Source organism: Podarcis muralis, chromosome 5, assembly GCF_964188315.1.
Source record: "Podarcis muralis chromosome 5, rPodMur119.hap1.1, whole genome shotgun sequence".
In the NCBI taxonomy this organism is placed as follows: Eukaryota; Metazoa; Chordata; class Lepidosauria; order Squamata; family Lacertidae; genus Podarcis; species Podarcis muralis.
This window is the reverse complement of record NC_135659.1, coordinates 49429587-49455308: the sequence shown is the minus strand read 5'-3', so window position 1 is coordinate 49455308 and position 25722 is coordinate 49429587. Positions and strand designations below refer to the sequence as shown.

General features: G+C 42.0%; 1 protein-coding gene across 1 annotated transcript; it reads left to right on the top strand.

Annotated features, from left to right (window-relative positions):
• Positions 1 to 505: 505 nt before the first annotated feature.
• Positions 506 to 24615, top strand: LOC114599050 (vitamin D3 hydroxylase-associated protein-like). The gene is made up of 15 exons (XM_028733592.2): positions 506 to 1613; positions 3257 to 3370; positions 5505 to 5645; positions 6188 to 6321; positions 7652 to 7858; positions 9059 to 9099; positions 10855 to 10979; positions 12319 to 12444; positions 13731 to 13828; positions 14573 to 14672; positions 19529 to 19572; positions 19853 to 19892; positions 20869 to 20977; positions 22728 to 22873; positions 23717 to 24615. Exons 1-15 carry the CDS (start codon positions 1209 to 1211, stop codon positions 23849 to 23851), a joined length of 1965 nt encoding a protein of 654 aa, XP_028589425.1. The 5' UTR covers positions 506 to 1208; the 3' UTR covers positions 23852 to 24615.
• Positions 24616 to 25722: the final 1107 nt, after the last annotated feature.

Below are 25722 nucleotides of genomic sequence, written 5' to 3'. Positions count from 1 at the left end.
ACCTCTCTGAGAATTGTAGCTCTGGTTCAGTAAATCTAGATTAGATTAATGCAATGTTATATGGGCTGCCTCTGAAGACAGTTCAGAAACTTCAGCTGGTACAGAATTCAGTGGCCAAGTTGCTCATTGGGATAAGATGGTTTGAACATATTGCACCAATCCTAGCCCAACTGCATTGGACGCCAATTAGTTTCTAGGCCCAATTCAAAGTACAGTGGTACCTCAGATTAAGAACTTAATTCATTCCGGAGGTCCGTTCTTAACCCGAAACTGTTCTTAACCTGAAGCACCACTTTAGCTAATGGGGCCTCCTGCTGCTGCTGCGCCGCTGGAGCACGATTTCTGTTCTCATCCTGAAGCAAAGTTCTTAACCTGAGGTACTATTTTGGGGTTAGCGGTGTCTGTAACCTGAAGCGTATGTAACCTGAGGTACCGCTGTAGTTGTTTTAAAGCCACCCTGTGATCATAATCTGAGGCCCTTTTTCGTGTTTCTCTTCGCAGGATGTCTGGACAGCGGCAACACGAGTGTGGGCCTTTTCTGTGGTGGCTCCCTGCTTGTGGAATGCTCTCCCCGGGGAGGCTTGCCTGGTGCCTTTGTTGCATATTTTTAGGTGCCAGGCAAAAACAGTCCTCTTCTCCCAAGCATTGGCTAATTAAACAATCTATGGCCTCTTAAACTGTGTGTGGGGGTTATTGTTTTTGTTTATTATTATTAGTAGTATGTATGTATTTTTATATTGTAAACCACTCTGTGATCTTCAGAAGTAAGTAAGTAAGTAAGTAAGTAAGTAAGTAAATCCATCCATCCATCCACCCATCCCCCAGATGTGCCTCTTAGCTTATCTAGAGTCCATTTGTGACAGTTCCTAAAACTGCAGCCAGCACCTCAGCTATCATCTGGCACATATAGATTTTCATCACATGTTGCCCTGGTAGTTAATTTCACTTGCTCACGATCTTATTTGATGAGTTGGGCTTGATGTCCTCTACTACCCTGCAATTGTCTCCCTCATGCTCACACACCCCTGGGAAGATGATAAGGTGTTTTTTTTTTAATAAAATAAAAACAAACAAACCCTAGAATATGGAAAGGAACAGGTGGATCTTGTACTGCTAAGATTAAGAGCTCAGAAGAATGTCGGAATGTTTGGGAGGATTCACTGACGATTGGCAAATGACGTGGAGTCTCTGTCAATCAGTGCCTGGCTATGCTAGTGAGACACTTTCCTAAACTTTCTTCAGTCCTAGACGCACAAGCTTCTGTTTCCCAGTGGCTTGGAACTGATAGCTCCTGGGTGGGATTAAAATTCACCACCTCCTTCCCTTCCTTGCCGTCTTTGCTATTAGGAACTCGCAGCTCTAGCAGCTCTCCCTGGTTGAGAGCTGTGAGCAGATTTCCCACTATGGCTCTAGACAAAGTGAAATCTCTCTTGCCTGATGAAAGGGTGGATGTCCGCATTGTCTCAGCTGTGCTCTGTGGTTCAGCCACTGCAATCTTGGTGGTAAAATGGGTGAATCAGAGGCGGGTGCAGAAGAAACTTGAAGAGGCCAAGGGCAAGCGAGAGCTTGGCTTTCAACGTATGGAGAAAGCAGCAAGACAGTTTAAACAACAGGTGAATATATTTTAGAGGTTTCATTTCACTTGGATAAAGGTTTTTTTTTCTTTGTATCAAAATTTCAGTGGGTCTCTTCTGGTACTCTCTGCAGAGATGCTGTTGATTGCTGAGGTTTGCAAAAGTGCTAATAGCATGAAAGGTGGCAGTTATTTCTAGGTAGTCTTACAGTGATGACAAAATACTTTCCCAATATGTGTATGTTGAATTTAACACGATTGCTCTTCCTCTGAAAGCTCTGATTTCCTATAAATCTAGTAGGATGGTGCAGTCCATGCTTTCTCTGTTTCCTTCAGCTAAGATTATTATGGGAGCGCCCCCCCCCCCAGATTTATGCACCCTATCTAACTTTAGGAACTTGCTGAAACTGAGGCAAACCTTGTGTCATGGAAAAGAGGGTATAAAGTTGCTTTCCTTTTTTCCTCCTGCTGCATTTCCACTGGCAGCCTGAATGCAGCTGTCCCTGGCCGCGTTATTAGCAGACTGTTAACAAATCACCTGTCATTAAAGAAAAGATACTTGAGCCTAAGGATTGCTTGGCAATTGCTGGTGCCTGTCAAGGCCATTGCTGCACTTTCATGCTAGGGCCTGGTATGTCTCTGGATAGAAGGAGCAACTCCTTCCCACTAGTCTCTCATTTTGCACAGGGGTGGGTGAAGAGAGTAACATTCCCAGAGAGAACTTTGGCCATATCTATACAGCACTTTAATCCGTCTTCACAATGGTTCCTTACCTGTTCATTTTCACATTGTATGGGATCTTTCATGCAATGTAAAAGCTATGCGTGGAAATCTAGTGGAATCTACTGGAGGCCCTCTTGCAACCTCATTAACTTAGAAAACAATGGGAGTTGCATTGACAAAACTTGGGGCAGTATACCAGCATACAGTTATTTCCCGTCATTTCTAATTTAGTGTGCCATGGTGGTATATTGAACAAAAAGCCACAGTTGCATAACACAACAAGGCATCGCAGTATAAAATGAATGCTATAAATTGCATTACAACCAGTAAATCTAACACAATAATCCTCATATCTGACTGCAGACTTACAATGTCCATTGTTAGCTTTAACTCTTTCTACTTGCACTTTGTGGAAATACAGCCCAGAACTCTCTTTGGATGCAGAGGGCATCTGTCACCATATATTTACCTCTTTGGAGAAACTGTTCCAACCTACAGGCTCTGCTTGTGATACAGAACTGTTTCAAAACTCTTGGTGACCACAGTGCAGAGGAGAAGAAGTGTGTAATTGGTTGAAATCAATATTTTTAAGTCAATATTTCAAATTCAAAATTTTCTTGTTCAGTTGTATCATCTTTTTAAGGATATCTTAGCTGTCAGATACAGTCACATATAAAATATCTCTGTGACTTGCCATGCAAAGCAGGGTGGAGATCAATTTAGCTGCTAAAGCCTGGGGTCAGTACCCATTCCTGGTCATCAGTGAGCTGTTATTTTGCTACTAATTAGATATATAATCATTGAGCTGCATGTGATGCTGCTGCTGACTGACCAATCTGTAGCCTGCTTTGCATGTCTGAAAGTGCAATGTGTCCACAATGCTGTGTAGCAATGTTGGTCTAGCAAGCGAATGCACATGACATAGCAGTTTGCCAGCAATGTGTTTGCTCCCTGCTGCAGAACCCAGGAGTGAAAGCTGCTCCAATCCTAGCTCTTCCCCTTGTGGAACTGTCTGCAAAGTTGAAAGATGGCTCATTGTCTCCAGAAAGTGTTCTCTACACCTACATGGAAAAGGTAAGACTGCCTGGGGATAAATCACAGCTGTCCATGGAGGCACAGGTCAATTCTTTGTCCAGGCAGCTGTTTACCAGCTCCATCTGGTACGCAGGCTGAGACTCTACCTGCCTGCAGACTGTCTCGCCAGAGTGGTGCATGTCCTGGTTATCTCCTGCTTGAACTATTGCAATGCGCTCTACATGGGGCTACCTTTAAAGGTGACTCAGAAACTACAACTAATCCAGAAGACTTGTGACTGGGAGTGGCCACCGAGACCATATAACACTGGTCCTGAAAGACCTACATTGGCTCTCAGTTTATTTCCGAGCACAATTCAAAGTGTTGGTGCTGATCTTTAAAGTCCTAAAAGGCCTCGGTCCAGTATACCTGAAGGAGCCTCTCCATCCCCATCATTCTGCCTGGACGCTGAGGTCCAGCTCCGAGGACCTTCTGGTGGTTCTCTCACTGTGAGAAGTGAAGTTACAGGGAACCAGGCAGAGGGCCTTCTCGGTGGTGGCACCCACCCTGTGGAACACTCTCCCATCAGATGTCAAGGAAATAAACAACTATCTGACTTTTAGAAGACATCTGAAGGCAGCCCATGTAGGGAAGTTTTTAAGGATTGATGTTTTTATTATGATTTTAGATATGCTGTGAGCCACCCAGAGTGGCTGGGGAAGCCCAGCCAGATGGGCAGGCTATAAATAATAAAATTATTATCATCATCATCATCATCATCATCATCATCATCATTATTACTTAAGGAGTGAGGCAGGATAAACACTGTACAAACTCAAAAGTGACACAGTATAAATGAGTTGTGTCTCTCAGCATAATGGCTCTTGTGCTCATTTTAAGGCACTGATGTGCAATATACTAGCTGAAATACAGCTGTTCTTCACAATGTGCACAGTTTTGTGGTGCAATTCTCCAGCCAAATAATGTGTCCCAAAATGCATATGGTGCAAAAAAATGTGCTGTTTTTTGTGCAAAAAAGTTCATATATTAGTGGGGAGAGAAAACACAAAAATACATTGTAGCAGGCTCTGCAAATATGTGCCTATTAGGCAAAAATGCAAAGAAATATATGAATATTAGGAAAAATTCACACTGAGGAGGATGGCTTTTTTTTTAATTGCAAACTGATGTGAACTTCAGATTGGAAAAATGACCTAGTGAGAGAAACTAAAACTGACAAATTCATCCATCCCTACTTACACATTACTGGTCTAATATGTTTGAATTAAGATGATTTAGCTCACAGAATAATTTTGAATTTTAATTAAAAAATAAAAGTCTCCACCATTTTTGCTCTTTAGACCAAATAAACAAGACACTATTCCCTTATCCCAAAGTTCTTGTATCCTCTAGCACACACACACACAGCCAAGCTGATTCAAATCCAGCTCCAAGAAAAGTCAAATTTTGCAAACTGCACTATTTGTGCTAACAGCGCATCTAGGCCTGTCACAGTTACAGGTTTAATGGGAGAGTTTACTATCTTCCTCCCCACCCCACCCCCTGCATCTAGGGCATGTAATGGACTCAGGCCTTTCATATACCATATGATCTGTGTAGTTATTTTCAGCTGTGATAGATTTATTATGGTCCCTAGCAGCTAAGCTACAAGGGATTTCCATTTTTGGAGCGACTTGGATTTCAGGCTTCTAGGGAGGAGAGCAGGGGCTTTGCTAAGTGGATGGAGTGAATGCGGCGCCTGCTTGGCAGCTGGAAGATGCCAGCTGTAGAAGTGTATGCAGTCTTGTGTGGTGCTGAGAATAGGCAGCGGATCCGTCCTCAAATAGAGTGGTTTGTTTGGGTGTTTCTTTATACATTGCTTTTCGACAGCCGGTGACCCCAAAGCGGTTTCTGTAATAACAGCTGAAACCAACCAGATCCTGATAGGACCAGCATATATCCAGTTTCAGCACAGTGAATTGATAGGGTGAACCCTATGCTACAAACGGAAGTTGGAGCACACCCTTTTGCTGCAGTTTTCTACTAGCATGCTTGTCTTGCATAATGATCACAGATAAAACACTACGTTTGCAAGGTGGAAAAGACACCTTCACAACGTGAACAGTCAAGAAGAGAGCATATTGTCACAAATTTGCCTTCTTCTCCCCCTGTTTTGTTTCTTGCTCACGCAAAGGCCTTGGAGGTAACCCGGCAAATCAACTGTGTGACCAACTTCCTTCCAGAGTGTGAGGAACAGCTCCGGGAGACCAAAAAAAAGGAGAAAGGATTGCTTTATGGAGTCCCAGTCAGTATTAAGGAAGATGTGGCCTGCAAGGTACTTTCTGCCATGATCCCTGAATAATTGCAATGAGGGTAAGATGAGGAGGGCTCTGCAACAGAGTAAGCTTGTGAATTTAAAGTCAAGAGGAATATGTATATTTTTATATTTCTATTTGCTTATATAATATGATTAAATCAGCCATGTGGGTCACCAGCTGGGGGGCGGGTGCCCCTATGCTTTGCTCACCTACAGTGGAACTGCTCCTCTCCCATAAGCATCACAAATTTTACCATTAGTTATGGGCATCTGCATGGAGGGAAAGTCAAAGGAGAGGGCACACTAATTTCTCAAGCTATTTGTGTTATATTTAAAGCTCTACAAATGCTTCTTAGACTGACCTAATTCCCTCTAAATATATGCATGAATTCACTCTTAAGTGAAATTTGATGATATTACCTAATGACTGGAGGGACTGTGGTTGTTTTCTTTAAAATAAATGTCACCTCTACATTCTTATCTAATGTTTTGGGTGGTTTTTTTGGGATATGGTCAACAGATGTAAGGATAAGTATCTCACTTTATTTCTCTAATTCCAGGGGTACCCCAATACACTTGGCTTGGTGAAATTTCTAGACCGTCCTGAGCAGGAGGACTCTGTGATAGTCAAAGTTTTAAAGAAACAAGGGGCAATTCCATTTGTAAAGACCAACCTTTCACAGGCCATAGTGAAGTACGTGTGTGTTTCTTTCATTTGTTTAATTCTTCAAGGCAGCAGCTGGGCCTTAGCAGTCTAGGTAAATAATGGCAGTTTTGGTGGCTCTACAGCAACTGAAAACACAGAAAATAAGGAGGTTGACCTATTCCTATCACTTTATCCCCATGCCAGGAAATGATGCACCCGGTAGATCACAGCTAGGTGCCATACAGACACAGTTTGACTCTCACTCAACAGGAAGAAATCCAAGTCAGGCTTCATGATAGAGTTGGGAGACCTGAGGAGATGGTTCTGGACTCCCATCAACCCCAGCCAGCATGGCCAGTGGTCAAGGGATTATGGGAGTTTCAGCTGAAGAACATCTGGTGGGCCACAGGTTCCCATCCCTGCTTTTTAGGGTTATTTTTCTAGGCAGAAAGGAGAGAAGTTTGAAGAACTACAGTGTGTTTGTGAAGATCGATTTCCAAGTGTTATCTCAGTACATGGTTTACTGCTTTCATGGCAAAGAACTGGTTGAGGCCCCCGAATCCAAGAAACCCAAAGCATGCTGGGCTGATTCTTCAAGCCAATCTTTCTAGATGCTAGAATTGAACAGATAAGAACAGACTGTACAAAGCACTTCTTCACTCCAACACTTACATAAGAATGCAACTCAGCATTTTGGCTAATCTACTTTATTTACATATAAACACACATGGAACACTGCAACATGGCTCCCTCCCTATCTAGCATCAGACAGCAAAGAGAAAGAACAAAGGACAATGGTCCCACTTCACGGAACACAGTAACACAAACATCCTGTCTCTGTCACTTCCCACTCTGTGGAGTCAAAACATATATCGTCATGTGAAATACAACAATCCTATGACTGCAATCACGGAGCAGGAATTCTAACATATTGATGATAGCTGTATTCAAAGTGATAGCTATTGTAAGATGATAGCTATTCAAAGTGAAAGGCCCAGTTTTTAATGGAATTGGTACGTAATTATTAAGGGACAACCTTTACCAAGGAAAGCAGTCTTTGCAACCTTATTCCACCATTCAGATATATAGGATAAACATACATTCAACAACAGAATCCTCCAAGGACAGGATCATAAGGGCAGTACAACAGAGCTAAAATGCTGGAAGACAGACAAAAGTATTCCATTAAACACTGGGCCTTTCACTTTGAATAGCTATCGTCTCACAGGAGAAAGTGACACCCAGTCACTAGAAGATTTTGATAATAGTTTTGCTCTCAGAAATACCCTTGCTGCAGTCCTTAACAACTGTAAGGATTGCTTTGTGTACTCTTCCTTACTGGAGCATTAACTTACTAGCCCCTTTCCATCCCATTCAGCATTGACTGTGGCAATACACTCTTTGGACAAACCTTGAATCCTTTCAACCACAAGAAAACCTCTGGAGGTTCTAGCGGAGGGGAAGCTGCACTCATTGGAGGTGGAGGCTCCATTCTTGGGATTGGGACCGATGTGGCTGCAAGTATCCGAGTGCCATGTGGCTTCTGTGGGATCTGTGGAATAAAACCCACCGGCTATAGGCTGAGGTAGGTCTCACAGGTTTGGAACCATCCATCCATAAATCATGTACAATCAACCAAGTGAAGAGCAGCAGAATTGCAGTTTAAAAGCAGACATTCTTGATACAGGTCTTGATACAGAGAGCCCTGGGAAACTAGTTCTCTGGGTGACAAACATTACATAATCCCTGTTAGTTAGCGTGATCTGGCATTTGCCAAGGCCCACCTGGCATTCAGGGTCTCCTTAAGAACAGCACCAAGTTCTTCATTCTATGTGGAGTGGGGGCATATAGAAGTCCCATTGTGCAGGCAAAAATTATTGTACTAATTGGACAACTTCTCACTCAATGAACCCCTGTGTTTTGGCCTTTTTTTTTTTTTAAAGCAGATTCTGAGGCTAAGCCCTGTGGAGTCTTGGCTCACATTGAAGTCACATTGGTTTTATTTTTAATATATATTTTGTGTTTTTATGTTGTAAACTGCCCTGTGACCTGTGGGTATAGGGCGATATACAAATTAAATAAGTAAATAAATAACACCAAAAAGAGGTTGCAGTAAAGGGCTCCTCTTTGTCTAAGCAAACTTGGGTTATTGGCAAGTAACATTTGTTTTTTATGAGATGTAGTCAACTAAACTTTCAGAGTATTTGAGGCATGAGGATATGCCAGTTTTCCAGGAAACGTGACTATATCTATGAAATAGGGGTGGGTGTGGGGGAAGGGAACTGCATTAGTAGCATAATTCCTGACTTCTGGACTAAAAAAAAGTGGGCAGTGCCACAGAAAGTATTAAACACAGGGAAGACCCAGAGCCTGTTTTCACTTAAAGCTCAAATCTCTTTGCAAATTTTTGTTAGTTCTGGTCTAAATTCTAAGAAGGGAAGTGAAATTGTTTGAATCCACAGTGTATGCAAGCTGCATAGTTAAAATATCAGGATCTGCTTCCGTGAGGGGTGGACATCAGATTCTGCCCTCCTCTGTGTAGTTTTACAGAGGCTGGGAAGTTAATTAGGGATAATGAAATGTGCCTATAACATTTCCCTATCAAATATTTTAAAAAGGAAGGTACTTTGTACAGAATTTCCAATGGCTTTCCAATGGCTTTCAGCTATTAGGAACATCCTTTGACGCATGTCACTTGCATTTCATGGCTTGGGTCTCTTTGGCTCTCTCTGTCATTTGGCTTTTCTCCATCATTAATTTACTTTTCCCGTTTGCTCTTGTGCAGCGTCAAAGGTGCTAGCACTCCTGTAGCTGGAATGAACTCAGGTGAGCAAGTCTATTGCTGATAAAATATAAGCGAGAGTTGAAAGTGTTACTTAGCTCATGGGAGAATTTAAACAAGCACAAGCCCTTTGATGGAGACCGCAGTTTTCCGATAAGCAATAAACTTTTAGAGTTTGGGCTCATTTAAAAACAAACAAATGCAAATGCCATTCTATGAGAAGGCCAGGTGTTAATGGTAATTTCTGATTTGTTTAACGAAGATCAGATGTATCTTAACTGTTTTTGCTGGCTATATGTAAGGAAAAAATGGTGCGCATTTCTTTTGCAACCTGAAAATTCATTTAATTTTGTAAGATTCTGTGACAGTAAAAAAAAATTAAGTCAAATGATCTTTGTGCCTGTGCTTACACCATAGGAGCCAATTGCTAGGGGCCAAGTGGTCTTTGCCCCTCCAATAAAATATTTGAGGTTGCCACACCCCCCCCAAAGCTGATGGGCATTGCCATTCAAATGGTTTGTGTTGATCATGTCGTGTGATTGATTATGCAGGATGGGGCTTACCTGCCCCCCAATATTTTATTCAAGTTGGCACCCCTGGCTTACACAAATACTCTATGCAAATGCATGTAGACCTTAGGCCTTGTGGGATCTACTTAATTAATTTTACTAGAATCCTGAGATCCACAGAACCAGGTGCAACAGACATTCTGAGCTCTGCAATTTGTTTTGAAATCCAGAATGTCTTTTCACATAAAAATCCTCTCCCCATCCCCAACGCTCTTCAGTGCAGCAGTATTAAGGGGAAGTCATTATATTGTTGCCATTTAAACAATTGGGGGTCAGATCTACTTCAAATCACCAGAAATTGACCTTCTGCCAACGGCTGCACACAAATATAGCCCCTGATAGGACTTGTAGTCCAAAAGGTGTGGAAGTTACAAGGTTGCAGATGGCTGTGCTAAGCCATAGTTTCACAGCATGTCTGAAATGGGTGCGAAAATTGCAACTCAATTCTTTTTAATGTTCATACTGCAAAATTCATGGTTGCACATTTAAAACTTACCTTCTTCTTGTTGTTATCATGTAGGGGACCTGACTGCTCAGTTTTCATATGGTGAAATGAATCTGTGAACACATTGTCACCCAGTGAGATCTTTAGTTACCACCATCTCCTAGAAAAACATATTTGTAGATGCATTTTGGGATGCGGGTGGCGCTGTGGGTTAAACCACAGAGCCTAGGACTTGCCGATCAGAAGGTCGGCGGTTCGAATCCCCGCGATGGGGTGAGCTCCCGTTGCTTGGTCCCAGCTCCTGCCCACCTAGCAGTTCGAAAGCACGTCAAAGTGCAAGTAGATAAATAGGTACTGCTCCGGCGGGAAGGTAAACGGCGTTTCCGTGCACTGCTCTGGTTCGCCAGAAGCGGCTTAGTCATGCTGGCCACATGACCCGGAAGCTGTACGCCGGCTCCCTTGGCCAATAAAGCGAGATGAGCGCCGCAACCCCAGAGTCGGTCACGACTGGACCTAATGGTCCCTTTACCTTTACCTTAGATGCATTTCAGAATACAATAAAATTGGCAGTTTTTGTGGATGGGATGACTGAGTGATCATCATGTGAAAACTGATGGGCCTGGGGAGAAAGTAATTCCAGAGTCCTTTTTCCTCCTCAGAAATGGCCCTTTGGCATTGTTGTGCACGTAGAAACCCTAATAACTGGAAGGCAACTGCATGGAAATCATGCTACTAGCACTCCTATCTTCCTCCCCATGTTCAGAAGTCTTACTCTTTTGTTCCAGTCATCTCCGTGACAGGCCCAATGGCAAGAGATGTGGACAGTCTGGTTCTGTGCATGAGGGCCCTCCTGTGTGATGAACTATTTCGCCTGGATTCATCTGTGCCCCCAATTCCCTTTAATGAGGAGGTAATGGAATTGTGTTCAACAGCACACTGAAGTAGTTGATTCACCATAGGCTTTTAATGCATAATGAAATTTCCTTTTTAGTGGGGGAATCTCAATTTTTGTCAATGCAAAGATATCAGTGCATGCATGCTAGGTGTCACTATAGGGGTTTTACACTCTATAGCAGCAGTGAGTGGAGCTGTCAGCCAGGGAAGGAGCAACGGTCTAAAGGGTAAAGCCAAAATGGAGGCCCAGGGTGAAGCTGGTTTGAAATCTGAAGTCTGAAACCCTTTCACAACGAAAGAAGGAAAAACTCAAGCTTGGTCTAAGTGTCAGGAGGGAGAAATCTGAAGTCAAATCTGACATCTAGGTAAGAGAAATTAAAGGCTCAGGAGACCCATGAGTCAGTTTGTTATCTCTCTAACAACAAAACGAAACTTGTGACTCCACCTGCAGAGCACTAAGTCTAGTGCCACCTAGTGACTCAAATACATAGTGATATTATCCACACAGAGGAGCTGAACAATGATACCTATTGCATGGCTACATGAATAGTTTAAGACAGGAGCAGGACTCTCTCTTCTTCAGGTATCAGCTGAGGTTTCTGGTAGTTCAGAATGTGGCCCTGAATTTTCAGGTTGCTTCATGAAATGTTATTATTTGTCCCCCTCCCATCTTTCGGATGGCTTCCAACAAAATAAAAACATATTAAGACATACACAAAACATTAAAAACTTCCCAATACAGAGCTGCTGTTAGATGTCTTCTGAAAGTCGTGTAGTTGTTTATTTCCTTGACATCTGATGGGAGGGTGTTCCACAGAGTGAGTGTCACTACCTGAAAGGCCCTCTGCCTGGTTCCCTGTAACTTCAGTTCTTGCAGTGAGGGAACGTCCAGAAGGCCCTCGGAGCTAGATCTCACTGAATGATGTGGGTGGAGATGCTCCTTCAGATATACAGGGCCGAGGCTGTTTAGGGCTTTAAAGGTCAGCACCAAAGAGGAACAAGGTGAATACTCTATCCCTTACAGTCCTGAATTGATGTGATCTGAATTGATTGATGTTGACACTGTGTCAACAACTCTTCAGTTGACAAGATGGCCGGGCTCAACAAATCAGACAGTGGGAAAGAGCATTCTAAAACCAAAGCAGAGTCAAAATGCCACACCTCATATGATAGTGGTACCCAGGGAAGGGCCTCTGATGGAGATTTTAGCACACAGATACATGGGGAGATGAGCAGTCCGTCAGGTACCCTGATCCCTAGCTTTCACCCTCACCTGAGCTGTGAAAAGCCATGTCACCTTCTTCTCATTGTCCTAGTAACTAGTACTATGTGATTACTCTGGTTCCTCTCTGCAGATTTACTCTAGCTCCCGGCCACTCAGGATTGGCTACTATGATGGAGATGGTTATTTCCAGCCCTCTCCCAGCATGAGGAGAGCTGTGCTGGAAACCCGACAGTTGCTACAGGAAGCAGGACACACGGTAAGCTCTGGGCCCATGGAGAGCCTTTTCTTACATTGCCTGAACTTTAATTTATATTGAGTTTGTTTGCTGCATTTTCATTGCTTTAATTTTATTGGGTTTTGTAATACATGTAACAAATCAATAATAATAAGAGATGGCTATTTATGCAGAAACAATGCGCACTGCCAGCAAGAACATTGATTCTTGATTTTTGTAAATGATGCAGTGTAATGTGCTATTTGTTAATTAAGAAAAAAAGAAATAGCAAGTGGAAGATGTGGGGAGCAAAGGAGAAAGAAACTTGACGAAAAGTTGCTATGGGAAGGAAGCAGAAGGGGATAATAAAAGTAAGGTATTTTCTTCATTATTTTCTGGAGCCATGCTAGTCTACTGGCGTTGTTTTTTAGAAGATGCCTGTCACCACTGAAAATGTAGCCATTGGATTGCTGCACGTAACATACACTTGACTTTTGAGTGTACACACCCTAGGTTGTATTCATCTTTCTTTTACACAGAGTAGATCTATTGGATTTAGTAGGCCCAAGTCATACCCTCCAACATTTCTCTGATGAAAATAGGGATGTCCCATAATGATAATTTTTACTATTTCTATCCCACACATCTTACTGGGTTGCCCCAGCCACTCTGAGCAGCTTCCAGGATATATAAAAACATAACAAAATATTAAACATTTTTTTTAAAAAAACCTTCCCTATACACAGGATTGCCTTCAGATGGCTCCATACCCCCCAACATTTCTCCAATGGAATTCAGGACATCCTAAGGAAAAGAGGGACTTTACGGAATCAAATCAGAAACCGGGACAGCATCTCTAAATCAGGGATGTCCCTGGAAAATAGGGACACTTGGAGGGCCTGCCATGTTAGTAATGGTCATTAATTCCAATTAGTCTGAGTAAAATTTAGTTGAATACCGCCCTATGTCTGCACACCAGTTACCAACTACTGGCTGAAACTTACATTTCCAGTTTTCTGACATTAGAAATTTTGCAGCTTCCAGAGTTCTGCTAAGTTGACATTTTCTGGTACTTATTCAAGCTTGTGGCTGCACCTGTACCTATAGACTGGGCTGGAGTCTAGACAATTCTAGACAAAAGTTAATAGAGGCCTGTGGAGATTAGACAATAACATTCTCCGCCAAGAATGTGTATCCAGGCAATATATAGGTCCTCCTTTCCTTTTACTGATTGCAAAGAATCACATGTATAAAGGCAGAATGATAACTGCATATATTTATTATATATTTTTGTTGCCTTTAAATCTTTACCTTGTTTTTCTGCTCAGCTTATACCTTTCACTCCTCCTCGAATTGATTTTTTGGTGGATGAGCTCTTCACCAAAGGCCTCTATGCAGACGGATGCTCAACATTACTGGAAAAGTTGTAAGTAGAAACCAAGACGTACAGACACATATGTAGTGTATGTATGTGTTTACGGGAGGACAAATCGGGAGATCAAAAACTTTCTGAAGAAGAGATATCAAGGCTCTTTAGTGGGAAACAATTAGGAACAAAAGAGGCATATTATTATTATTAATAATTTAACCACAACAACAACAAAAGAGGCTTATAATAATTATTTCAGATTGCTTTGAAAAATCTGGTGTAACATAGTAATTATAACATTCAAATATTATAGAAGAGGAAGTAATGGCCAAAACGCATTTCTGGAATGGCTTTTAGAACAGCAGACACTTTTTATTATGTTCTGGAATAACAAATGTCAATAGAATATGTATGCATAAAAATATATATTTTTAATTGTAGTATTATTTTGTATACAAGTATTGTGCAGATAACAATGACAATAGGTTGTGGAACTGAATTATAGTGTGTTTCATAAAATTGATGAATGGGGGGGGGGAGAGGCTTAAATTAAATTATGCTCTTGTTGCGTCTTTGGGGGGGGTGTCTTTGCTGAATTACTGAAAATTCCATTTCCTTCAGGAGTTGATTATCTGCCCCTCAGTCATGCTTTAAGTTTCAGATTCTGCATTTGTCTATCAGGGATTTTAACTGCAAGGATGGTAGCTGTAGCATAGGCATGTCAATGCAACAGGTAAATAGCATTTACAGACATTATCTTACAGCATAGAACCTGCTTTCTTCCTCTTTTTACTTTCCCAGTGATGGAGAGTTTGTGGATTCCACTTGGACAAACCAGATAAATTGTTACCGGTTGCCAAATTTACTGAAAAGGATCCTGGCTCTCATTTTAATGCCGTTGGTGAGTCTCCAACTTGTGAAACAGACACACAGACTTTCTCCATATCTACCTTTGTGTATGTCAACAATAAGGGATGCGGGTGGCACTGTGATCTAAACCACTGAGCCTCTTGGGCTTGCCGATCAGAAGGTCAGCAGTTCAAATCCCCGTGACGTGGTGAGCTCCTGTTGTTCGGTCCCAGCTCTTGCCAACCTTTTGAAAGCATGCCAGCGCAAGTAGATAAATAGGTACTGCTGTGGCGGGAAGGTAAATGGCATTTCCGTGTGCTGCTCTGGTTTTGCCAGAAGCAGCTTATTCGTGCTGGCCACATGACTCGGAAAAACTGTCTGCGGACAAACATCAGGTCCCCTGGCCTGTAAAGCGAGATGAGCGCCGCAACCTCAGATCTATCCTGCTTCATCCTGCTGAGTTCTCTGCATCTCCCTCTCTGAGTAATGATGCACAGTGTTGGGAAGCTGGAAGAGCAATGCCCACACTGTTCCACCAGTTTCTACTGAACAGGATTCTCAGCCAACTTTTGCTGGAAAAGTTCAGGGAAATCCTTCACCTCTAGGAGGTCGTAAGGCAGAAGTAGGGAGTGCAGCTTTGGGATTGCTGGCAACACTCTTGTGGGTTTTATTTTCTCTTGGTAATGCGATCATGGAAAACCTCAGATGCTGCCAGATAGCTAGAGGGAGGCTGATAGACCCTCTGTGAGCTGAATATTTGGAGGGTAGCTTTTCAGCTAGGCCTGGTGTGGGAGCTCAGAGCCTAAGCTAGGAGTACAGCAAAGAAGCCATTGGCTGCCACAACACTAGGTTCCCTACTTGGCAAATATCTTCATGCTCAAGGTTTGATTTAGTCCAGAGGTGGGAAGTGAGCCTAGGTTCATGAGCAGACAGTAAATCTTTAGAAATTGAAAAGTACAGAGATGGGGGCAGGGATTGCAAGAGATGACAAGCCACGGGACTAGAGATGCAGTCATATACTGTACACATTTACCTGGGACTAAGTCACAGAATCATTGAACTGTAGAGTTGGAAGAGACTACGAGGGTCATGTAATCCAACTCCCTGCAATGCACGAATCTTTCACCCAACATGGGGCTCAAACCCACGACCCTGAGATTAAGAGTCTTATGCTCTACCAACTGAGCTATCCCATTCCAATTGAACTCAGTGGGCTTACTTCAAAGTTGACTTGCCAAGGATTGCACTACAGGTAGGATGGAAAGGAGAGACTGGCGGGGCAAGGATTTTCACGATCCAGGGCAGAAAATGCCTCTGTTTTAATATTTTGGCCTCCATTCCAAAAATGCCTATGATGAATCTTGATTGCCAGGGAGTAAATCTGCAAGGTTGCTCCAGCATTCTTGGAAATATGCTGAAGCTTTTGTTATGCGTCTGAAAATGAGATTGCTTACAGGTTCCTTAACGGCACAGGAAGCTTATGACTCCCTATTTGCATTGATTGCTATTGTTATATTTAAATCAGAACGTGGCTCTGGATCTTTAGAGCAAGCCATGTTCCATTTCCTTCCAAGCTGAATCGTAATGCCAACTAGTATATTTGATTGTTTCCCTCATACAATGTCTCAGAAATGACTGTTTCATTTAGAGCTCGGTCGCCTCAGTCAATCTTGTTAACTGAAATCAAGTTCTAGCTGCCTTCCTTATAAAGCGGAATAACCAAGGTGGAAAATCATAATCTAAGAATAATGACTTTGATGCAGCCAGTCTCAGGTTTTCATATGCTGCTTTCTGATGAGCCCATCCTCTGCAAAACGATCAGGTTGAAAGCAAAGTGGAGAAAATAGAATTGCCAGAAATCTCTCCCCCCCCCCCCCGTGCAATAACTTTTTTCTTCCCATATGCCACAATACATTCTTCTTATCATGACTATCCACTCAAAAAATCTCTTGATAGTCAAAAGAAAAAAGGCAGGCACAAACTCCAGCTATAGTTGTGAACTTTCAAGTCCCACTGATTTCATTAAGTGAATTAAGCATGAGTGTTACCCTCTTCTTTTGAAACTAGTGCAACTAGCCTTGCCTGGGTTGAGCACAATTGCTTTTAAGAGGCTGTTTGTGAATTGCACAGGCATAAATTTATCAAATTGTCTCTATCAGTTTCAGTTTTTATCCACAAAGTGTAGATAAAAATGATAGGGAGGGTTTGAGAGAAGGGCCATTCTGATTTTGCGGCATGCATAAAAGCCAACATGATTGATAACTGAATCTTACGTAAATATTGATGATGAGAGCACAGGGATGGGAGAGTCATTTGATTCAGTTTGCATTTAAAGGTGCTCTTTCCCAAGCAATATGTGAACACAGTCAACTTCTGAAATCCACACTTATCTGAACTTTGCAATCCAGTTCTTCAGCCAAGTCACCTGTATGCAAATGCATATACAAAAGTTTGCATAGAAATGCAAATATTAGTAAAAATGAAAAATGCATTATATTAGTGGGAAATGACTTGCAAAAATGTGCATATTAGGCAAAAATACATCGATAGATGCATGCATTAGGTGAAATTCCCACAAACTCTCTGATGAATTTTTATGAGGACCTTAAAAAAATTCAGAAAATTATTTGGAAATGTGAAGAATTAAAGAAGGAAAAACTGAAATTGACAGATTTACCAACCAGCCCTATGGGGCAGTGGCCTTCACTGCACCTGAGAGCAACAGGCCAGCTTAAGGGGTGCAGAATAGGCTACATGGTCTAATCAGCTCAATTCTCCAGCACTGCAGCTCACTCCCTGCTTTGCCTGCTTGCTACCTGCTCAGACAAATGCTGCAATGCCTTTGTGGCATCAGTGTGCATCACACGAGTAGGATGTGGGCACGTGGGATGCCTGCTGGGATGAATAGCCTGGGCCGGTTTCCTGGTTCTGGCCTGTTCGGTCAGACCCTCTCCTAATGGCATTGTCTTTGATCCATTAGGGGAAGGTGACAAGGTCAGACAGACAGACAGATCAGGTTCATCCCAGCAACAAGCAAGCATCACTACTGGCAGAGCCCTAGCTCAGAAGCTGGGGCTGGCAGGGACTGAAGGGGAAACAGCTGGAGGAGCCACTGCTGCCAGCCAGCATCTGTTGCCTGAAGTGGTCTTCTCACTCTGCCTAAAAATAAATAAAGAAAAAAGCAAAAAGCTAAAGGACCCCTGGACTGTGAAGTCCAGTCAAAGGCAACTATGGGGTGCAGTGCTCATCTCGCTTCAGGCTGAGGGAGCCAGTATTTGTCCACAGACAGCTTTCTGGGTCATGTGGCCAGCATGATTAAACTGCTTCTGGCGCAATGTAACACCATGACGGAAGCCAGAGTTCATGGAAGCGCTGTTTACCTTCCAGCCACAGCAGTACCTATTTATCTACTTGTACCCCATTCTGGGGATTCAAACTGCCAACCTTCTGATCGGCAAGCCCAAGAAGCTCAGTGGGTTAGACCACAGCTCCACCTGCATCCCAAAGACTGCCTAATGGGAGGGCTGGTCCTGTAAAAAGCATGGCTGCTGGAAAGATGTTTGGATCGCAAGAAACCCTTAGCCTTTACTTGACCTTAACTTCTTCATCATGTTAAGCACAGTGGGAGCAGATGCTTTTTGGGTAGGTGGGGTACATGTGACAAATTTCAGCCAACTATGAGGAGAGAAAAATGCTGTGTAACATGAATGCTAACAACAAGATGATAAGTTGCAAAACAGCTTTGCAAACAGTGCAATTTTGCAATACCAGTGAATTTTAATCCATATCAGGCAACTTTTAAAAAGAAAACTTACTGGAGGTCAATGGAGACTGACAGGTCAAATGGGATCACTAGTAGTAGATCCTAAGGTTATAAGCACTTACCAGAGTAAACAAAAAGTAGTAAAAATATTACAATTGTTCTTACTAGTCAAAAAATTACAAGTGTTACTTTTTATTCCTATCTCTTGCCCTTCCTCCTGAAGGAGCCAAGGGTGGCTGAAAACAACTATACAGATAAAATCAGTAGAAACAATGATGTTGTTATGTGAAGTTTGTCTGAAAGGGACCTGGGCTTATATCTGGAGGGATGTGACCATGGTTGAATTTGTGTGAATGTACTTAAAGTAATTCTGAAAGTCTCCCTTTTTACAAAGTACCTCCACAAAACTGCTTTTCCACCTTCCCTCAAAAAACCAGTTGGGGAACTTGCACAAAAGCTTTTTAAAGATGTTAGTGATAGTGGAAATATTGTGAGTGTGAATTAACACCCCTTGGGAGGTCATGATTTGTGTGCACTGACAAACCCTGTGGATCATTAGTTTTTAGTTGAATAATGAAATAAGACAGAAAGTCCATCAGTTTCTTTAGTAGAATGCTCCAATGAATAATTTACAAAGAGGATTTACCTCTCATCGAAACCCCATCAGCTGTAATTTGCAACTTATCACTTGGACACTTTTCTAAAAGCTGCTCTGAAGATAGCATCCAGATGGATAGATGTGGGACTATACGTATAGGTTTACTATTCCTTCCTTTCTTATATTTATGCCCCACTATTCAGTCATGCTTGGGTCCCACAGGAGTTAACAGTTTGCACACAGGAACAATAGAGATACATTGGTGTGTGCATGATAGTTTATTCTGGGCCCTGGCAATTGGTGACTTAGTTCCAGGGAAATCCCTGGGCATACATGGTAGTGAAGCGTAAATTTGTTCCTGGGACTTTTTGTCTCAAACCTGCTTTTAATCATAGGAGAGTTCAGTCATTAATATATTTTTGAATTTAGCTATAACTTTTGATCAAAGCATGCTGGATTCCTAATGGAAAAAGGTGGCGTATAATAATAATAATAATAATAATAATAATAATAATAATAATAATAATAAATGTATTCCCTCTCACAGTTCCCACGAATCTCTCGACATCTGAATGCCCTTATTGGAGTAGGGTAAGTTAATTTTTACACAATTTTTAAATGCATTCATTGTGAAGTACTAAATAAAATCATGATGGGGATTTTGTGTGGAATACCAATGTTGTTAAAACTTCACAACCACTGCTGTGAATAATGATATATCCATGGTTGTGAATGTACTGTGTGACTGCATCTGTGATGAAAAGTGACTATATGGCCAAAATGGGCAGTTTTAGTTAATTTTCTCTGAGGATTTTTTTTCTCTTGTTCCTGTCATGAATTCTAATCTGCATGCCTTCTGCAAATTTCCTAGGTCAGTGAAAAACTTCTGGAAGAACAACGTTGACCGGATGGTAATTTTGTTTTCTTGTTAAAAGACAAAGAAAAGTGCCCAAGTGCTCAAATTTTCTCTGCCCCCAATCACTGCTCATCAGAGAGAAACCTGTTCAGAAAGGGCAGTTTCTTGGGAAAGTGTGCATACAGTCTCCCTGTTGGGTAGTTTTTGTGCCTTTCATTGCTGAGAGCAAGACGTGCAAATAATAGTTACCTGACAATCCTATATGATTTGATTCTGGAGACTGATATTAATTGAAAGCTAATATGGTCCCTAGAACTCCAGCTACAGCACCATCAATGATGCTGACCTATGCTAATACTGTATTCCACAGTTCTGGTCTATGTTAACATACAACTGATGGCGCTATGGTGTGCTGTTCTGTACACAAGCAGATAGTTTAAAGTGACCAAAGAGGGTTGGGCCAAATGATGAAGTGAAGAGCATTTTTGACAGAGGTCAAGCTGATGATAAAGTACTAATGGGTGAGCAGGAGCCATGAAAGAATGAGGAAAAATAGGACTCATGCTGAGGGTATGGAGATCAGCAGTAGCATGTCAATCATCTCCCAAGTCTTCTGCATTTGGAGTGTCTCAGTCTTCTCCTGATTTGTTTGTAGTAGTGGTAGTAGTAGTAGTATGGTTGTTTAACTCTTTGAAATTTGACAGGTGGGCATTCCAGAAATGTGACAACCAATAAGGCCTTCTGCCTGGTTCCCTATATTTTCACTTTTTGCAATGAGAGAACCACCAGAAGGTTCTTGGAGCTGGACCTTAGTGTCTGGGTTAAACAATGTGGGTGGAGACACCCCTTCAGGTATAGCACACTTCAGCCTTTTCTCCACAGCTAAAATGACTAGAACACTGTAGAGCTTCTTAGGTTTTGTGCTGATCAGCAACAAGTAAGGATGTAAATGCATTTCTGTTAATCAATTCACACTGATGGTGGCATTTTGTACATAATAGCCACTGTCTTCTCTTCGTATTTCTCCCCAGGCTTACCGTGATGAATTCATTGCAGAATGGAGGAAGTTGAAACTGGATGTTGTGCTTTGTCCAGCTTTGGGACCAGCTTTTAATTTGGGATATGCTGGCAAGCTATTTGGTACCAAATAATACATCTTATCTGATTTTCCAGTATACATGCTATTATGTTGATCCTGTTCCCTTGGCTTGTTGCATACTGTGGATTAAATTATGTGGATTTCTCTGAGCTGACCTGTAGAGCATCCTGCTCTGAGCAAAGGAGGAATAGATGATGACCATCTTTCTCTCCCAGCCTTATGATCCAAATATTTATAAAAGTTTGTGGAGAGAGGGTATATGGGCCCATCTAGCCACATTGTGCCATCCTTGATATCTACCATATTTCCTGGCAGATGATCCCAACTTGGCAGGAGATGGATGTTAGAACATCCATCCACTAATGTGTAACTGTCTCCTGCTCAGTAGTAATCAAGCGAAAGGAAGAAATTTTTGATATGTGTGCATTTATTAATCCATTTAGCTCTGGTTCCTTCAAGGGGCATAATGAATTTGAAAAGTGGTGAGAAAGATTTGTAGTGCAGGGCTATGAAACAGGAACACACTACTACAGAACAGCTCCCATTATTATTATTATCACCACCATTTATTGTATTTATAACCTACCCTTCAACCTGAAGGATACCAATATGGCAGCATATGTAGCTGTAGATTCACCTACATTGTATCATGCCATACCAGTTGGGATGGACTCCTTAACCAACTAAGGTATAGCTAAGTCTAACTCCACCCAGGACATAATATACTGTGAATCTGTAAGGTACTGCTAGCAGAACTGTAGCTGCGTTGCATTGTAGTCTCACAACCCATCCCTTCTTCCAACACTATTGTGAGTAGATGGGATTTTTTGACTGATGCATTAATTCCTTGATTATTCAATATTTACCTTGCATGAAATTGTACTTATACTTTGGTACTTTTCCTTCAACCGGTGTCAGTGAGAAAAATATTATCATTGTTATTTTATAATTGGAATCAAAAGGTGTATTGAGTGAGTGGAAAGGAACTTCTGCCTGTGCAAGGCAGCCCCCTTGAATTCTGGCAAACCCCCCCCCCCATTCTCTTAGCTGGCCCCTACAGTACCTGGTCACACACCATTCCAGATGGAGCGGCTTTGTGGAGACCACAGGAGCACTAGTGGTGAGAGGATCCATATTAATCTTGTTTTCTGAGTGGAGTTCTGCTCACTCTTCTCTGGACCCAGTATTATTAATCCCACAAAACAAAACTGAGTGAATTAAGTCTCATCACCTTTTTAAAACTTCAAGGCAAGAAGATTGCAACAGATTTCAGCTTGACCAGACCTCTTGTGGTTGCTTGTACAGTTAGGAAGAATGTGCCGGCAGGCAAATGCCATATTTTCTTAGAAGTGATAAGAAAGCACCTTCAATCGTATTCTATTTTTTTTTTCAAGGCTTCAGGCTTTAATCAAGTCAATTATTCAGGTTCTCAACATGCTTGAAGCCAAACCAGGAAAACCCAGTTCCTTTTGGGCTGATTCCATGGGTGTGTGCATTGTTGATGTGGATGCATCTAGGCATCTGAGAAAAGACTTGAGTCAATCAACACCTTTCTGAGATTCCTTCCCCTGAACAGTTGTGCGACTGTTCTGAATGTTATTTTAGATTAGTTGATAAAGTAGCACAAGACAATCCAGCAGTGCTCTGCCATGTCAGGATCATTTTCTTTTTCCTTATTTTGTGTTTGTGCAGAGAAGTATGCACTGCGCTCTTATTGCATTTGCATGTTAGTGTCATGAAACAAAGGTCTGGTACCGCAAAATGAGAAGTATTGTGTGTTGTCTTTTCCAGTTGCTACCACTTACACCCATTTATACAACGTCTTGAATTTTCCGGCCGGAGTTGTCCCAGTTACTACAGTGACACAGGCAGATGAGGAAGAGCTGAAGCTTTACAAAGGGCATTATGGAGACCCCTGGGATAAGAGGATGAAGGAGGTCAGTCAATAGCAACCAAGGCAAGGACAGTGCCTAGACGCTGCATCAAGCATGGGGAACCTGTGACACACCCACCCACCCAGATGTTGTTGGACTGCAACTTCTATCCATCCTGTCCATTGGTCATGTTGGTTGGTGTAGAGACTGATGGGAGTTGGAGTTCAACAGATTCCTAAACCCCGCCTCATGTCGTTGGGGCTCTGTTTGCTGTACAGCTTTGTAGCAGATTGACCCTTCCTTGCTTCCCTCCTGAAATTAGGGAAATTTTGTAGCTGGTTAACACCGCCCATTAAATTGGAAAGCTGGAACTGCTTCACTAATATACCTTCATTGGCGGCTTCTGATCTGAGTAGGAGCTTAGTTATTGCCAGACAAAATTACATTTTAAAAGTAACTTGTACAGCCTTATTCTAAGTGTGTTTATTTGGAATAGGTTCTAAACTGGTTAATGTGATTAAATTATTTCCTATAAGAGCATTTGACATCAAATCTCTGACCTGGGTAAAAAAAATCACAACCATAAGGTCATAGAGTACAATTATTAGCAATATTCCAACATAAGTGACATGTGTAGGAATACATTTTTATAAACAAATCCATGGAATGCAGCTCCTAACCCAAAGCACTAAACCCCCACAGTCATGTTGGAAATCTATTCTGAGCATTTCCATTATCCTGTTGAATATAGGCCTCCTTATTGCCCAGTAGATCCTGAAAGTCTCAATCAATTCAAAAGGGAGCCACGCAGGGAGAAGTCTGAAAGCCATGAGCTCAAACTGGCTGCTTCCCTCAGTAATGAAATATGCTTTGCGATATCATGCTGCCTTTGTATCTCTCCTGCAGGCTGTCGAAGGTGCCATTGGGCTCCCCGTGGCTGTCCAGTGTGTGGCCCTGCCGTGGCAGGAGGAATTGTGTCTTCGGTTCATGAAGGAGGTAGAGAAAGTCTCCCATGAAAGGAGGGGCAGGAGGAAAATCTGATCCTGTCGGAAAGGAGCACTGTATCTGCTAAAAGATCTGCTTTGTTGACTACTTTGATGTACCGCTGCATGTGTACTGGACATTGCTTGGTCTGCTCAGTTACATTTTTATCAATGTGTGCTAGAAGACAGATTTGAAGAGAATGTTAATATGTAACTTAGTGAGCAGTGAACCTTCAACGACGGTATGCAAAGAGAAATGCTTAAAAGATGCACACGCCCCCAATGTTCTATGAGTATATTTTGACTAGCCTTGTGCCCCACTGTGGGTATTTTGGTTTCTTCTACTCCATTTGCTTTTAGACTTGGATAGTGCAATAATGTACAGAGTGTACTCTGTACATGTGTGCTCTGTATCCAGAGGGCCTCTTTTAAAGGGCTCATCCTGTACTTCTTGGTCTTCTGCAGAATTTGCCTCCTCATCCCTACAGGAAATTCCCTACAGAAAATAGGAATCAATAATTTTGGCAGTGTTTCTCAGTCCACAAAGTTGCAACACAACTCTTATGTTTAAACATGTTATGAGCAAGTTAACATCTTGTCCAGTGGTGGGGTTTTCTTTTAGCAGAATTTTAACCTGGGTCTTCCATGTCTGTACCATCAACACCACACTTTAATTACTTAGATTTCATTATACGTTGCTTTTTATTGTTTGTCTTTATTCTTGCATTAATATTTCAATTTTTGAAAAATGTATACCATTGTGGAATCCATGGCTGAATGAAGGCACAGTAGAACATTTCAAAATAAAGAAGCAAAAAATGATTTTTTTCCTTTGACAATAACAAGCAGCCTGAGCGCTCCCATCTTACCGTAACAATGAATGACCAAACAAATACAAGTACAGCATAAAATTTCAGACTATACCTCTCCAATTTGCTACCACCCTCTTGGATACCTTCCCATCCCACTTCTGTCACAGCTCACTGGAGCATATTTGCTGACCCAATGGCAAATGGATTCTTAATATATAACAGATCAAATCAGAGTTCCTTAAAAAAAACAACCCACTCCTGACATACACTGCAAGGGCTAATTCCTGCTTTAGGGAATGGTAGGCTGTTAAGGCTTGGTCCCGTCCCCCCTGTCCCCCGTCAGCAGGCAGAAATGCAGCATATGGTTGTTTCCCTGTTACTTCATCTCTGAACTGGGAAAGCTTCAGCCGTTGAATTCCTCCTACCTTATGTTGTTGTTAGAAATGGTGATCCTGTAGGCTGGAAGTCTGTACTATGTGAGTAGCCCCAGAACTAGTCTGAGCCTGTGTCAAACAACAAGAACCTTGCACTGTAATTCCTCATGAATCAAATTACTGGATTTCCGCTATAAGAGTTGATTGAAACAAACACACATGTAGTGCTTCCTGGAGTAGGAAAAAGATCACTTGCTGAACCCCTACCCCATTGGCTGCATTCCCTGGAGCCACCCACTCTGAATGCTGAACAGCTTGGGCAATTCCTTAGCTTCAAGGAAAGAGAAGGAGATTAGAGGAGAAGGTAAGTGTGGCTTTTTTGTAAGGGAAGAAAATTAGAGAGCGTGAGACAGACAAAGTGAGATTTAAGAATTTGACTTATGTGGTTGTGCATTTGGGCAAGAGTCTGGAAAACGCATCTACATGATACACATTTATACAAGGAAAAGGGAGGGTGGAGTCAGAGGAAGAAGGAAGGTAGTGCAGTGTCTCCAGGAGTCCATAGGAAACTCCCTTATACTGAGTCAGATCATTGGGCCAGTATATTGATTGGCAGTGACTCTCTGGGATTTTAGAACCAATCTGGAATTGCTAAAGATTTAATGTCGAATCTACTGCATGTATAGCAGATGCTTGACCAAGGTTGTTGTGCTGTTTCTTTCAATGTGCACATGCTGGGATCT

Excerpts from the sequence above, each read along its gene's own strand:
- LOC114599050 (XM_028733592.2), top strand. The coding sequence starts at position 1,209 with ATGCTAGTGAGACACTTTCCTAAACTTTCTTCAGTCCTAGACGCACAA. Across the intron at positions 14,673-19,528 it reads CTCTCATTTTAATGCCGTTG|TTCCCACGAATCTCTCGACA; the intron begins GTGAGTCTCCAA and ends TCCCTCTCACAG. Across the intron at positions 22,874-23,716 it reads GGGATAAGAGGATGAAGGAG|GCTGTCGAAGGTGCCATTGG; the intron begins GTCAGTCAATAG and ends TCTCTCCTGCAG.